This window comes from Ictidomys tridecemlineatus, chromosome 4 (assembly GCF_052094955.1).
Source record: "Ictidomys tridecemlineatus isolate mIctTri1 chromosome 4, mIctTri1.hap1, whole genome shotgun sequence".
In the NCBI taxonomy this organism is placed as follows: domain Eukaryota; kingdom Metazoa; phylum Chordata; class Mammalia; order Rodentia; family Sciuridae; genus Ictidomys; species Ictidomys tridecemlineatus.
In genome coordinates this window covers 10440514-10454530 of record NC_135480.1, presented here as the reverse complement: position 1 = coordinate 10454530, position 14017 = coordinate 10440514, and the positions used below count along the sequence as shown (strand labels likewise).

The window sequence follows — 14017 nt, the reverse complement described above, 5'->3', positions numbered from 1 at the left end:
ATTTCCAACAAAGCTGAACTAGCTGCTTATAACCAGCATCTACTAGTTTATCTACAAACTGAATCAAGTCTAAGCTTCCTATTCACACTCCAGTGTTTATAAAGATTCCACCTGAGGCAACTGTAACCCTGAGCCCATGGCCTTCTCCAGTTTCTTTCAACATTTTTTTTCAACCTGACATTTTGCCCAGTTAAGTGGATGAAATGGCCTCCTTCTTCCCTCATTCTACTGGTATTCTAAGATCACACCCTGTTTTCAGCTCCTAACCCACTCCCAACACCTGCTTCCTTTCGGGTCCCCCAGCCTTTGCCAGTTTGCACACAGGCCTTCAGCTCTAGGTAATGATCCTCCCTGGTAAGCAAGAAAAAGTGCCTGGAAATGGTAACAGGCACAGGCTCTGATTGGCTGTCCCTGGCAGGGAAAGGCCAGGCTCCAGTGAGATGCTCCGGGACTAAGGAAGGCCAAATTGGCTGTGCTGTGACTCAGGCCTCCCTAGGGTAGGGTGGGGACAGAACCAACTCCAGATGTGCTTCTCCTTTCCTACCCCCACCCCATTCATCAAAACTCCTGATGTTAAACTCTTTCCTGAACTGTCCTGGCTCCTGCCTAAGCAATTGCCCACCAGGCATAACTTCTTTTCCACAGCTGAGCCACCCTCCTAGGGTCTGGCTTGCCTCCTAAATCTAAATCTCCTCGCAAAACAGCCCTCCTGCCCAAATCTTCAGCTACTAGAAAGACTAAGGAGATACCACGGGAGAGTGAAGACTGCACAAGCAAAGAAGGGGGTGTGATACGAAACGGAATTTAGGGAGTCTGACAGGTTTGGTGAGGTCCTAGCAATAAGCTAAGGGTACACCCCAAGCCAGCATTTAGCACTCAAATACTAGCTTTAAGACCAGAAAGCTCAGATTTAAGACAGGTATTGAAGTTTGGCTCCAACTCAAGATGAGCTGCCAAGTGGTTGAGGTTGTAGTTCAGTGGTAGATTCCCTGCCTAGGACATGTGAGGTACTAGGTCCAATCCTCATTACTACATAAAAATAAAGGTATTGCATCCATCTACAACTTAAAAGCTGCTGAGGAACAACACCTGAGCAAAAACTAACTCATCCTCACCTGTGTGGATTCCAAAGCAGAGATCTCTGCTCACTCACTGGTTCACAGAACCCCCCCAAACTCCTGTCAAGATCATAGCCCTAGGGGCTGGGGATATGGCTCAAGCGGTAGCGCCCGCTTGCCTGGCATGCGTGCGGCCCGGGTTCAATCCTCAGCACCACGTACAAAGATGTTGTGTCCACCAAAAAACCCAAAAATAAATATTGAAATTCTCTCTCCTCAAAAAAAAAAAAAAAGATCATAGCCCCATCTCCTAGGCCTGGTCTCTGCCTGGTAAAGTCACCTTCCCATACCAAGCCAAGACCCCGCTTCTGTACCTGGACTAAGGGCAGGAGATCTGAAAACAAATAAGTAAAACTGTAACCCAGAGATGGAAGGCAGTCATGAATATTTTGCATATACCTCAAATATGAATTAAACTAGTTTCCAATTTTTAACCTAAATGGTTTACTCTCAGAGAGACAATCACTGCTTTTTGGAAAACAGTTAAGTAGGAGGGCAAGAATCCCTGAAAAGGGTATAAAATAAGCTCAAAGGAAAAAAACAGTAACTATTGGTTGTCCCAGAATGTTAATGACAATTATGACCATTTGATATTCTAGGAAGCAGCAGGACACGTCCAGTACTGTTCAGAATGACACACGCTAGGTTCATAGCCTGCCTTTGCCCACCTCAGATGGCTGTGATGATCACAGGCAAGTTACTGAAATCTTCAATCTCTACTTTTTTGTTAAATAGACACATCACCAAAGCTCACCAGAAGCCAGGTAGGAGCCGACAGAAATGTTCCAAATAGCAGATGCCTGGTCTTCCTGCTGGATACTGCCACCTACCTACCTACCTGCCTGCCTCAAGCAGCTATAGGAAATACAGTTGGTCCTCTCAGGGGTTCTACAACACATATAACCAATTCAACACGAAAAAATATTCAGGGCTGGGAATGGTGGTGGAGCACATGTCCAGCATATACCCAGCACACTTATAGTCCAGGTTCCATTCCATCCAAGATCTGCCAAAAAGAAGTTTAAAAATGGGGGGGGGGGGGGGAACTGCATCTGTAATACGCCCAGACTTTTCTCATCATTATTTCCTGAATAAAGTATCACCATTTACATAATATTGGGTATTATAAATAATCTAAAGATGCTTTAAAGTATATAGAGGTTGTACATAGATTATATGCAAATACTACACCATTTTATATAAAGGACAGGAGCATGTGAAGATTTTGGTATCAGAGGGGGTTCCTAGAACCAATCCTCGCAGACACTAAGAACATCAATTGTAACGAACAGTTCCTCTGTACACTGTGAGCTACATGTTAGCTCTTCCCATCATTACCAGGTATTCTCTACCTTTACTGAAGGTCTAGTTTATGGTTTCTAAGAATTAGGTAGCTATGGCCAGGCACAGTGGGTACACTTATAATCCCAGCAGCTCAGGAGGCTGATGCAGAAGAATTGCCAATTTTGAGGCCAGATTCAGCAATTCAGTGAGGCCCTAAACCTCAGAGCAAGACCCTATCTCAAAAAACTTAAAGGGATGGAGATGTAGCTCAGTGGTAAAACACCCCGGGAGGGCTGAACCCCCAATATCAAAAAATAAAATATATGGGTTGGGGTTGTAGCTCAGTGGCAGAGGGCTTGGTTTAGCATGAGTGAGGCACTGGGTTCAATCCCTAGCATCACATAAAAAAATAATAAAAGCATATGTCCATCCCCAACTAACAAATAAGTAAATAAATAAATGGTACTGATAAAGCCCTTCGTGAACACCCAACCTTAACTATTTCCCGTCATTCCCAGATAGAAGAGTCACCATAGAAAACAGGGCAAAAATAAAAGCAAAACTGAGGCCAAGCCTCTATTCTGCTCTTCAGAAGACTTTTCTCCTGCCAATGAAGATGCTGTAGACATAGGAAACACCCTGCTTTGGCTTATCTAGTCCCCTTTGAAGGGGCCACCACTCACAAAGGAGGCATGACAGGACAGGATTCAATGTTCAGTTTCCTTTAATGACCCCCATCTCCCTGAAAGACAGGTGCAGGCAGCTAGGTGATGGCAAGAGATGTTCACTTGAAGATCTTGCCCTGATTGAAGGCTTTGCCCACATGCTGGAAGGCCCCTTCCCAGGAAAAGTACTCTCGAACCAGGGTCTGGGTCTCCTCGCTGCCAGGATCTAGTTTCCGCCATGTGTATGACTCGTAGTCCACCTGCCAATCTGGACTCAGCTGAGGATAAAAATCCAGGAAAAAGTAATGTGGTTAGGTTACCAGACACTGTCCCACACCTGTGCTACTTCCAGCTCAGAAGTATGGAATCAGATCCCATGAATCTTGTGAACATGAACAGCTCTTCCCATGTACACTCCAGAATTCCTGAATGCCCAACAGCCCAGCCTAAATCACTGTGCTTCCTGTATCCTTATCCTGCCCTCAAGAGACTCCTCTCCTCCACCTTCCTCACCGGAAAGGCAAGCTCCTGGCCTCGGAAGACCCAGACTCCAGAAATGGAGCTGCTATTGTTGGTTCCAAAGAGGATGACACTGGCAAAGGCGTTTTTCCTCAGCTTGTCCAATCGCTGAAACATTCCTGAAGGAGTGAGGGAGAACATTCAGCCTTTGAAATCAGCCCATCCACACTATTGGTCTTGTTCCTAGACCCCTTCCTAGACCCACTCTCTGCTCACCAGTGATGAGGTTGCAACTCATGAAGGTCTGGGTGAGCTCTTCAGGAAAGCGGTATTCAGCGTACCACAAGGACCAACCATCCTTATCAAAGTGATCCCAAAAATATGGCAGGGCCACAGAGAGCGTGTCCTCATTGGAGTATTTGCGTTTAAATTCATCCAACACAAAGGTACTGAAAGGAGCAAGAAAACACAAAGTCAAAGAGGAGAAAGTCCTACTGGACACAGCAAGGGGATGTTAGACTAAGAGAAGCAAAAGGGTGTTTTTCCACTTAAAATTTGCTGGTTTAGGGGGACTGGGGATAGAGCTCAGTTGGTAGAGTGCTTGCCTTGCATGCATGCAAAAGACCCTGGGCTCAACCCCACTCAGGATTGAAAAAAATTTTTTTTTAAATTGCTGGTTTAAAGGAAATGGTCATTGGACTTGCGTGAGGGGAGAGTTGAAGGGAATGAACTTGTGTGAGGGAGAGATGAAGAGGTGAACAAGGGGCCTGGTGGGCCCTGCTCCAGGAAGGCTACGGCTAACTGCTGCCCCCAGGTGGAGACTCACCATGAGGACTTTTTTTCCTTCTGTAACACCTCCAGGGCTGTTTTCTACCAGCCACATCAGTTACTACTGACTCACCAAAGTTTCCTCCCCACACCACAGGTCTCTTCATGTTGCATAGTAACAGGAATACAAGCAAAGGACCTCCACCTCAATCTCACACTCACATCCTTCTATATCCAGGAACAAGTGTGGATATTGAAAAACCCATTGAAACAATCTGGCATATTAAGCCAAGAATATAACGCCAGTAAACAGGATAAGTAATTGCTTGCATTTCATTCTTAAAAAAATGCAGTCATGGGGCTGGGGATGTGGCTCAAGCGGTAGCGCGCTCGCCTGGCATGCGTGCGGCCTGGGTTCGATCTTCAGCACCACATATAAACAAAGATGTTGTGTCCGCCGAAAACTAAAAAATAAATATAAATATTAAAAAGTCTCTCTCTTAAAAAAAAATGCAGTTATGATCTATGCAGTTTTGTGACATACTATCAAAAATTCTTTGTAACAATAAAAAATAAATAAATTAAAAAAAAATTACTATTAAAAAAAAAAAAAAAAATTCTTTGTAGCCAGACTTGGTGACACACACCTATAAGCCTATCAATTTAGGAAGCTAAAACAGGAAGATCCCAGCCTCAATAACTCTGTGAGACTCTCAGCGGAGCCTGTCTCAAAACATACAAAAAGGGTAGAGATGTAGCTCAATGGTAAAGCACCTCAGGGTCTAATCCCCACTGCCCAAAAAAGTCCTTGCAGATGGATACAGTGGACACGCCTGCAATCCCAGCTACTTGGGAGGCTGAGGAAGGACAATCACAAATCCGAGGCCAGCCTGGCCTCGAATTCTGAGACACTGTCTCAAAAAGTAAAAAGGATTGAGGATGTACTTCAGTGGTAGAATGTCCCTGTGGTTTCAAAACAAAAAACCCCACCTTTATAAACATTTTAGGGCTCAGTTGGTAGAGTGCTTGCCTCGCATGTACAAGGCACTGGGTTCTATTCCCAGTAACACACACACACACACACACACACACAAACCCAAAAAACATTTTAGTGGCTCAAAAATCTACTGCATACATGTGCCACAAATCCACTGTTTAATTGATTCAGTTATTGGCACAAACATCCACTACAATAAGATCTCATTATTTCAATTCTTGTAACATGCCCGTGAGCTAAGACTGTTACCTTCACTTCCTCCCTTTACAGATGAAGTGAAGTGGTGTGATCTGTCTGAGGGTTTTGATAACAAAGCAAAGAATCTGCCCTTTAATCCCAGGTCCCAAACTCCTCTCTAAATACTAGAAATCTCATTTGAGAAACATTTTTTTTAAAAGTTCACCAACCAAGTTGGGGATATAATTAAGTGATGGAGTATTTGTGTAGCATGCACAAGGCTCTGGGTTCAACCCCCAGCACCACAAACAAAAAAACCCAACCAAACAAAAAACCCAACACCTCAACCATCCATCACTTAAAAAGGGACTGGAGATTTTTCCATACCCTCCTGAATTGCTCAAACTTTATTTTTCATGACTATATATTGATGGTTGTTTGCCCTCTCCTCCCCCACCACCTTTAATAACCACAGGCTAGCTCAATGGTAAAGCACCATGTCTAGCCAGGAGGCCTCAAAAGGGCTAGAAGCAATGAGGTACTCCTATAATTCCAAGGAGACTGAGGCAGTAGAATTACAAGTTTGAGGACAGCATGGGTAACTTAGAGAGACCCTGTCTTGAAATAAAATAAAAGGGGTGAAGATGTAGCTCAGTGGTTGAGTGTGAGGACCTGGGTTCAATCCTAGCATGGAGTGAGTGTTACAGAAAGGCTGCATCTGGAGCCTTCTTGGTCTTGAACAAAGGACCTGGGAGGTAAGAAAGTGGGTGGAAAGAGTGGAGAAACAAGGGTTACAAAGCAGAGTGACCACAGAAAATGTATTTCTTTTGTTGTAGTTGGACACAACCTTATTTCATTTGTTTATTTTTGTATGTGGTGCTCAGGATGGAGAGCTCTACCGCTGAGCCACAACCCCAACCTGAAAATGTATTTCTCATATTGTTTTTCATTTTATTTTTGGTACCATGAATTGAACAGAGGGGCAATTACCTAATGAACACATCCCATCCCTTTTCTATATTTTATTAGAGACAGGGCCTCACTGAGTTGCTTAGTTAGGGCCTTGCTAAGTTGCTGAAGCTAGGTTTGAACTCGAGATCCTCCTGCCTCAGCCTTCCAAGTCACTGGGATTACTGGCATGCGACACCACACTGGGCTTTTCATGTTGTTTTAACTCCCAATAAAATGACTTAGGGCACTGACTGAAGGCCAGATGACAGAGAACTGAGAAAACACTGGTATACTATGTTTTTCACACCAAAAATTTCCCTTTTCTCCTCTATTTTTTAAGAACCTCTGCATTTATTAAAGAGAGGGCACAGGTGATCAGTCCCATCTATTTCCTTCTCCTCAGTGACTCATCGACCCAAGTTTGTTAACAATGCACTAAACAGACACTATGTAACCACAATCTTCATCCTTTCTCTTAAAGGGAGCAATTTTTGTGGTTTGATTCCTTACAATAACAAATAACCAATTAATCCTGCTCTGTTGTTAACTGCCTCAGCAAAGCCAACCCTGGACAGCAGACCCAAGGTTCTCTCCATCTTTCACTTCTAAGAAATCTTGGAAACTCTTAATCAAATGAGCTCCAGTTACCGGGCTGGAGTTGTGGCTTAGCGGTAGAGCATTCATCTAGCACGTGCAGGGAACTGGGTTCAATCCTCAAGCACCACATAAAAATATATAAAATATAGGTATTATGTTCAACTACACAAATTACCTCCATCCCAAAGTCTGTCCCGGCCTATTTATTTGTTAAAAAGTGAGTTCCAAAGGCTGATGTAGGTCAGTAGTAAAGTTCTTGCTTAGCATGTGTGAGTCCCTGTTTGATCCCTAACACTACAGAGTGGATGGGGGGAAAGGGGAGTTCCAATGTCCCCAAAACATTGGATGTATTTGGAACTGGCTTTCTACTTCCAAAATTTGCCCAACTCTTAGTAAGAGCTCAGAAAGTTGCTTTATTTTAAAATTAAGGACTGAGGATACAGCTCATTGGGATTAGCATGTGTGAGGTCCTGGGTTCCATAACCAGCACCACAATGATAATAAAGACTTAATTAAATAAACCTCTCCATTTCCTACAAATAATCTAAAATTCTGGCCCTAGTTATATGAGGGAGACACACAGAATTGAGAACAAGAAGCTCCATTAATCTTACCTCTTAGGCAGGTGAGCAAAGGGGTCCTTGGCCTTGGGCTCAGCAGCCAGTGCCTGCTCACATTCATCCATCTCCTCCTCTGGAGCTGAGGCAGCTGCCTTTTTTTCTTCTTTCCGCTCTGCCTGGGGCTTCTGCTTCTCTTCTCGGGAACCCTTTTCTTTCCGTGGGGTATCTTTTTTAGGCTGGCTCTCTGCAAACTTCTTAGCTGGTGGAAAGGAAGGTAAGAAAGTGAATATCCTGCCATGTTCTTCTAAAACCAGGCAGCAACAAGCAGGGAAATGAGGAAAATGGAGGAGACAATTAAGCAATCCAGACAGACACCACATTGCCCCGCCAACACATGTCCTTCACCAAGATCAGCATACAACCCTGGGCAACAAATACAGTATATACCACATTCATACATTTTAATGCAAATGAGTACACATGTACAAAACATACTTTATAAAGTATGAATGACTGTGATATCCTACTATTTTGTGGATCCAAAGATTGGACAAGAAAACAAGGTATTAACAAGGAGTAAACCAGACTGTGACCATGACCACATGTTCCTCTATCCCCTTAGACTTACCATCAAACTGAGCCATCTTCTCACACAGTTTCACCTCACCCAAGATAGCCCGGAACTGGGGCTGGTTAATGCAGGTAAGGAACCAGCGATTGGTATTGGGAAAGGCCTGGCGAAAAGAAGGTTCCAAGACCTGCCAGGATATAAGGGTAGAAATGAAGTTAGCAGAAGGAAAGTTCCTGGGGCTGGGGATGTGGCTCTAGCAGTAGCGCGCTCGCCTGGCATGCATGTGGCTTGGGTTCAATCCTCAGCACCACATACAAAGATGTTGTGTCCGCCGAAAACTAAAAAATAAATAAAAATTCTCTCCCTCTCTCTCTTTAAAAAAAAAAAAAAAGGAAAGTTCCCTGAACAAAACTCAAAGCAGAGTCTATGAAACACATCTTTCTCCACCAAAGCTCCAGTCCTTTCCTTCCTCCCAAAGACCAAAAAACAGCATCTTTTTAATTTTTTTTTTTAAGTTTTCAGAGGACACATCTTTATTTGTATGTGGTACTGAGGATCAAACCCGGGCTGCACGCATGCCAGGCGAGTGCGCTACCACTTGAGCCACAACCCCAGCCCAAAAAACAGCATCTTATAGCATCATCTTTTCTTTGAGAGACTACTATATCTTTCACTCTCATTTTATTTTTTGGGGGGCAGTACTGGGGATTGAACCCAGGGTCTCACACATGCTAGGCAAGTGCTCTACAATGAATTACATCCCCAGCCCTTTCGTTCTGAAATAAGTTGCCCAAGCTGGCCTCAAACTTGTAATTCTTCTGCCAAGTAGCTGGGATTACAGGTGTGCACCACTAATCTATCTTTGCAATCCAGTTCAATTTAATGAATACCTGGTCCCATTATCCAGTAACTATCAACTACGTGGTAAAAATATTTTTAGTGTCTTGCTCTTTTACAAAGCATTTCATATATACATTGTTCTCCAAATTTCACGTCAATAATTTTTTTTTAACTTGGGACTAACAAAGGGCAACAACCAAGAGTTTTATAAGAGTATCCGCTGGGTCTAGTAGCACACAACTATAATACCAGCAGCTCAGGAGGCTAAGGCAGGAAGATCACAAGTTCAAAGGAAAGCCTCATCAATTTGGCAAGGCCCTGAGCAACTTAGTAAGACCTGTCTAAATAAAATATAAAAGAGCTGGGGGGGCTGTGGCTGTAGCTCAGTGGCAGAGCAGTTGCCTAGCATGTATGAGGTATGGGTTCAATCCATAGCACCACATAAAAATTTAAAAATTAAAAAATTTTTTTAAAAGTTAGGGATGTGGCTCAGCGGTTAAGCACCCTTATGTTCAATCCCCAGTTCCAAAACCACTACAGATACCAATTATCTACACTGACTATCTGTGTATGCATACTAACATGTGCGCATGCACGCACACACACACGCGCGCGCGCACTATCATCAAATTTTACACATTTAGGGGTATAGCTCCAGTGGTACATGCAGCACATATCTAGCATGTGCAAAGGCCTGGGTTCAAACCCTAGCACTTCAGGGTGGGTGGAAGAAACAAACATCAAAATAAAGAACATTCAACAACAACAAAGTATGAGTGCCATGCACTATTGCATGCTCCTGTTATCCCAACGTCTTGGGAGGCCTAAAGCAGATCACAAGGTCAAGGTCAGTCTCAGCAACTTAGTGAGATCCTGTCTCAAAAATAAAAAGCATTGGGGGTGTAGTGATAAAGCACCCCAGGAATCAATTCCCAGTACCAAAAAGTATGAATAATTTAGAACGGACAGTCCTTTAAATTAAAGTTTGCATGGAAGTGTAACTGATGTGATTTTTTTTCTGGTACTAAATGGATCCAAAGCTGTTTTTTGAAAATCAGCAATGTCATTCTTTTTCGATCCAATAGCCTGGGCAGTAATTACAGACTTTATACCGAAGCCAATACAACTCAGATCTGCCTCCAAAACCACCCCCCAAAAAGGTTTTAATGCGCTGGGTGCAGTGGCACACACCTGTAATCCCAACAACTCTGCACACTGACAAGAGGATTGCGGGTTCAAAGCCAGCCTCAGAAACAGTGAGGTGGTAAGATGGGGATGTGACTCTGTGGTTGAGTATACTAGAGTTCAATCCCCAGTACCCCTGCCCCCTGCAAAAGGTCTCAATGCTCTGTCACCACTCTATCCCGTCTTCACAACTAAGTTCAACCAGCCTTCCCTGTAAATAAGGAAACCAGTAATCATCTCATTCACCAAACAAACTAATATTAACTCGATCCTGGGATTCCCACAGACTGAGCTGTTATCTCATCCCTTTCAATGAAGTCCTCAACAGAACACAGGATAACCTGGAAGTTTTGTCGTTTTGTTTCGAATACCCATCTACTCCCTGCTAAACAGGTTCTTTATAAACATCACCTGTTTATAGAGCCACAACAGGGTGCAGACAACTGTGATGTCAGCCAGTGTCACTCGTTCACCCACAAGAAAAGTCCTTGTCTTCAAGTGAGCATCCAGCAGTCCCAGAATTCGCCTCACCTCCTCCTTTGCATTTTCAGTGGCCTATTGATTTAAACACTCAAATTTAATCAGCAGTTACCAATCCCTTTTCTTCACTCCCCTCACCAACAGGTACTCCACTGTATCCTGGCTCATCCCCACCTTAGTCTAGGATCATTCTGAATGCATGATGAATGAGCTCTTGATGTTAAATTTCTCCATGGTTACTCTGGCTTCATTTCCCACTGTACATTTATAGGAAGGAAACTTTATAGGAATTTATAGAAGGTCATCTGGTCAAACTACTCCCCCAATCCCCCGAAAATCTGGCATAACCTCCCTATAGCAGAAATCCCACCTCTGATCACTTAAGAGTGGAACCACCTCTACTGGATCTGACAAGAACCCAGAAACCATCTATTGCCCACCGCTCCAAACTTAAAATTCAAAGGTTATGTTTTTGCATTCCCACATCTTTTTCTCATTTTGTTTTATTTCCTCCTCTCCAACATTCATGAGCAGATACCACCTGTGCACTTGGCTTCTCCCCAAGTTCTAAAGCTCACCTGTTTGTTGTGGTGCATGATGCCCAAGGTAGGGAACACCCAGGTACTGGCTGGGGGCACTATGTCACTATCAGCAAAGCTCACCCACTGCACCACCTGGGCTGCTGCCTCTGGAGTACTTCCCCGCAGCTCCTCATTGCTCACTGCAGAGGCAGAACACAAAGGTCAAAACTTTGGGGTTATGCCAACACCAATCCAGGTCCCTGACAATTCCTCCTTGTCCACTGCAAGTTGCCCTCATCCTCCTCTATGTCCCCACCTTCAGACCCTCCCATTCCTGTAAAGCCTTGAAAATTACCATAGTAGGCGATGGCATTGCTCTCAAACACACAGAATCCATCATCACCCTCAAATGCTGGAACCTGAGGACAAAGCAATGAAGATAAATTACACCAGATTTCTCACTAACCAATTCCAAGAACCTAATTGTTTGACAAAAATATTTATATAAGACTAACAACCCTTGCTTTCCAAATCATACCATCTGAAACTCAAGAACCAAAAACAGTAGAATAACCATATCCCTTGCAATCTGAATTCACAATATTTGAACAATTCAAACATTATGGATACTGGGATATCTGTATAAAAATCCCTCAATCAAATAATCAGAAGGCCAGAAATTAAGTCTTACATCTATGTCTAAATATTTGAAAAGTATTAGAGTGCAGTCCACATAGCACTTATCTCCTCTACTTTGAGTATGGTTATTACCTCTAGAAGCCTCCTGGATGGAGTAAGAATCCCACTCATAATAAGTACTTGATATATTTGCACTGGTAACACTTGGTTAAAATACGTTCTTTCTCACAAAGACAAATAAACCCATGAATTGCTTAAAATCACTGAGTATCTCCATTATTTTCTTTTAAAAAAGTATTTATTTATTTATGTATTTTTTTAGTTTTGGTGGACACATTATTTTGCCTTTATGTGGTGGAGGATCGAACAGTGCCTCATGCATGCTAGGCAAGCACTCTACCACTGAACCACAACCCCAGCCCTATTTTCTACAACTACACACGAATCTACAACTATGTCACGGTAAAATTTTTCTTAAATTACTGAAATGTGAAAGAAAACAACATGAGAGGGCTGGGGATGTGGCTCAAGCGGTAGCACGCTCGCCTGGCATGTGTGCGACCCGGGTTTGATCCTCAGCACCATATACCAACAAAGATGTTGTGTCCACCGAGAACTAAAAAATAAAATATTAAAAATTCTCTCTCTTTCTCTCTCTCTCCTCTCTCACTCTCTCTTTAAAAACAAAACAAAAAAAAAAAAAACAAAAAACCAACATGAGAAGTCCCTTTTTAAAGATGGATGTCATCTCCAAAGTGATGGAATCCCAGGGCTTCTTTAGTTCTCAGGCTCAGAAGCTCTGCTCCAGTTCCCTACTCACCTTGCCAGCAGGAAATTTGCGGAGAAATTCAGGGGTACGGTTGGTTTGGCCAAAATGGAAATGGGGTGGTGCGGAGAGCACGCGGACCTGAGCCCCACTGTACTGAGCAGCGATGAGGGCCTTGAAGGCCCTCCAGTTTTCAGGGTATGTGTACAGGGTCTATATAAGAGAGAGAAGAATAAAAACATGAATAGAAGGGTCCCAGTCCTAAATACCACCCCCTCCCCAGGACTTTCCTGAGTAATTCCAATCTGTTCAATTCACTTTAACTCCCTCGGGAAAACCAAGTTCTTTGGTATTTGTCACATGTAATCAGAGTCCTCTGAAATACCAAGAACAGAACTACATACCAACTGCTAAATAAAGCCTGCTGACAGATCTGACCTTCCCTAAGGACATTTAGAAACATTCTCTTCCCCTCAAGTATACCTCCAAAAAATCCAGAAACTCAGGTTCCATCAGACTCCTCTGCCTACAAACACAGACCCCTCCCGTTCCTGAGTCCTTGTTTCATTCATTCTAGGTGAACTAAATGCCTGACTACTGCTGAGCTGCGCACTGCTTCAGAAGCACTGCCCTATCTCTAGGCACGCACACAGACTGGGAGATTTCCAAGTGCCCTTCGAAATAGCCACGTTAATATCGAATGGCATGCTCTCTTCCTTACTACTCTTGCTAAAAAACCGTTCTTTCCTTGTCGCGCACATCATCCCTCCGATCTTGTCCTGCAGCGAGTTCCCAAGTGTGTTCTCTATTAAACCGAACGGCGATGTCCATTAGCCCGACTTCACTGTGCCGAGACTCTTCTCGCTCCCAAACCTCTGACATGAACCTTAGTACTGCCAGTCGTCCCTACCCACAAAGACCCTCCTCTCTTCACCCTGTCCCGTTGCTGCCCCGCAAAACGATCACAAAAGTTCCATCAACCTGCTCAAATCCCACTTCTCAAAGCCACAAAGAAGCCGATCCATCTTTTTCAGGCTTCAGAGCGCGCGAACCCAACATCTCTTTTCTCTTCCACCCCAGAACCTTCCACCTTTGGCTTTGGAGAGCCCCAGCCTCAGTTCCTCTCCAGGCCCTAGGAACCCTGTCTCCGACAGTATGGTCTGTAGACCCCGAATCAGCGATCCACTTGGCTCCAGAACTCTTCTGACCGCGACTGGCCCCATTCCGGCAGAGGATGGCGGCGGATAGGGTGAACCCGATCACCCGAGCCGGCAAACTTACCCCAGCCGCCATGGTGATTCCGCAGAGAAAGGGGGTGGGGCTCTCGATGCTGCCGCAAAGTAAGCCGCCAGGGAGAGAAGGGAGGGGGGAAGGGGAGAGCCGTGGAGAAATAACAGCCGGAAAGTGAGGACGACACAGAAGGCATACGCACGACAGTT

General features: G+C 44.0%; 1 protein-coding gene across 1 annotated transcript; it reads right to left on the bottom strand.

The window, feature by feature from the left end:
• Positions 1 to 3108: 3108 nt before the first annotated feature.
• Eef1g (eukaryotic translation elongation factor 1 gamma) lies at positions 3109 to 14015 on the bottom strand. Its single transcript, XM_005331504.5, has 10 exons — positions 13860 to 14015; positions 12633 to 12791; positions 11529 to 11592; positions 11231 to 11373; positions 10584 to 10727; positions 8205 to 8334; positions 7631 to 7835; positions 3803 to 3975; positions 3581 to 3705; positions 3109 to 3345 (listed from the first exon to the last, which is right to left on the bottom strand). Exons 1-10 carry the CDS (start codon positions 13869 to 13871, stop codon positions 3187 to 3189), a joined length of 1314 nt encoding a protein of 437 aa, XP_005331561.3. The 5' UTR covers positions 13872 to 14015; the 3' UTR covers positions 3109 to 3186.
• Between the last annotated feature and the right edge of the window lie 2 nt (positions 14016 to 14017).

Coding starts and splice junctions, on each gene's coding strand:
- Eef1g (XM_005331504.5), bottom strand. Junction 10,728..11,230: donor TCATGCACCACAACAAACAG/GTGAGCTTTAGA, acceptor TTAAATCAATAG/GCCACTGAAAATGCAAAGGA. Junction 3,706..3,802: donor GAGTTGCAACCTCATCACTG/GTGAGCAGAGAG, acceptor TCACTCCTTCAG/GAATGTTTCAGCGATTGGAC.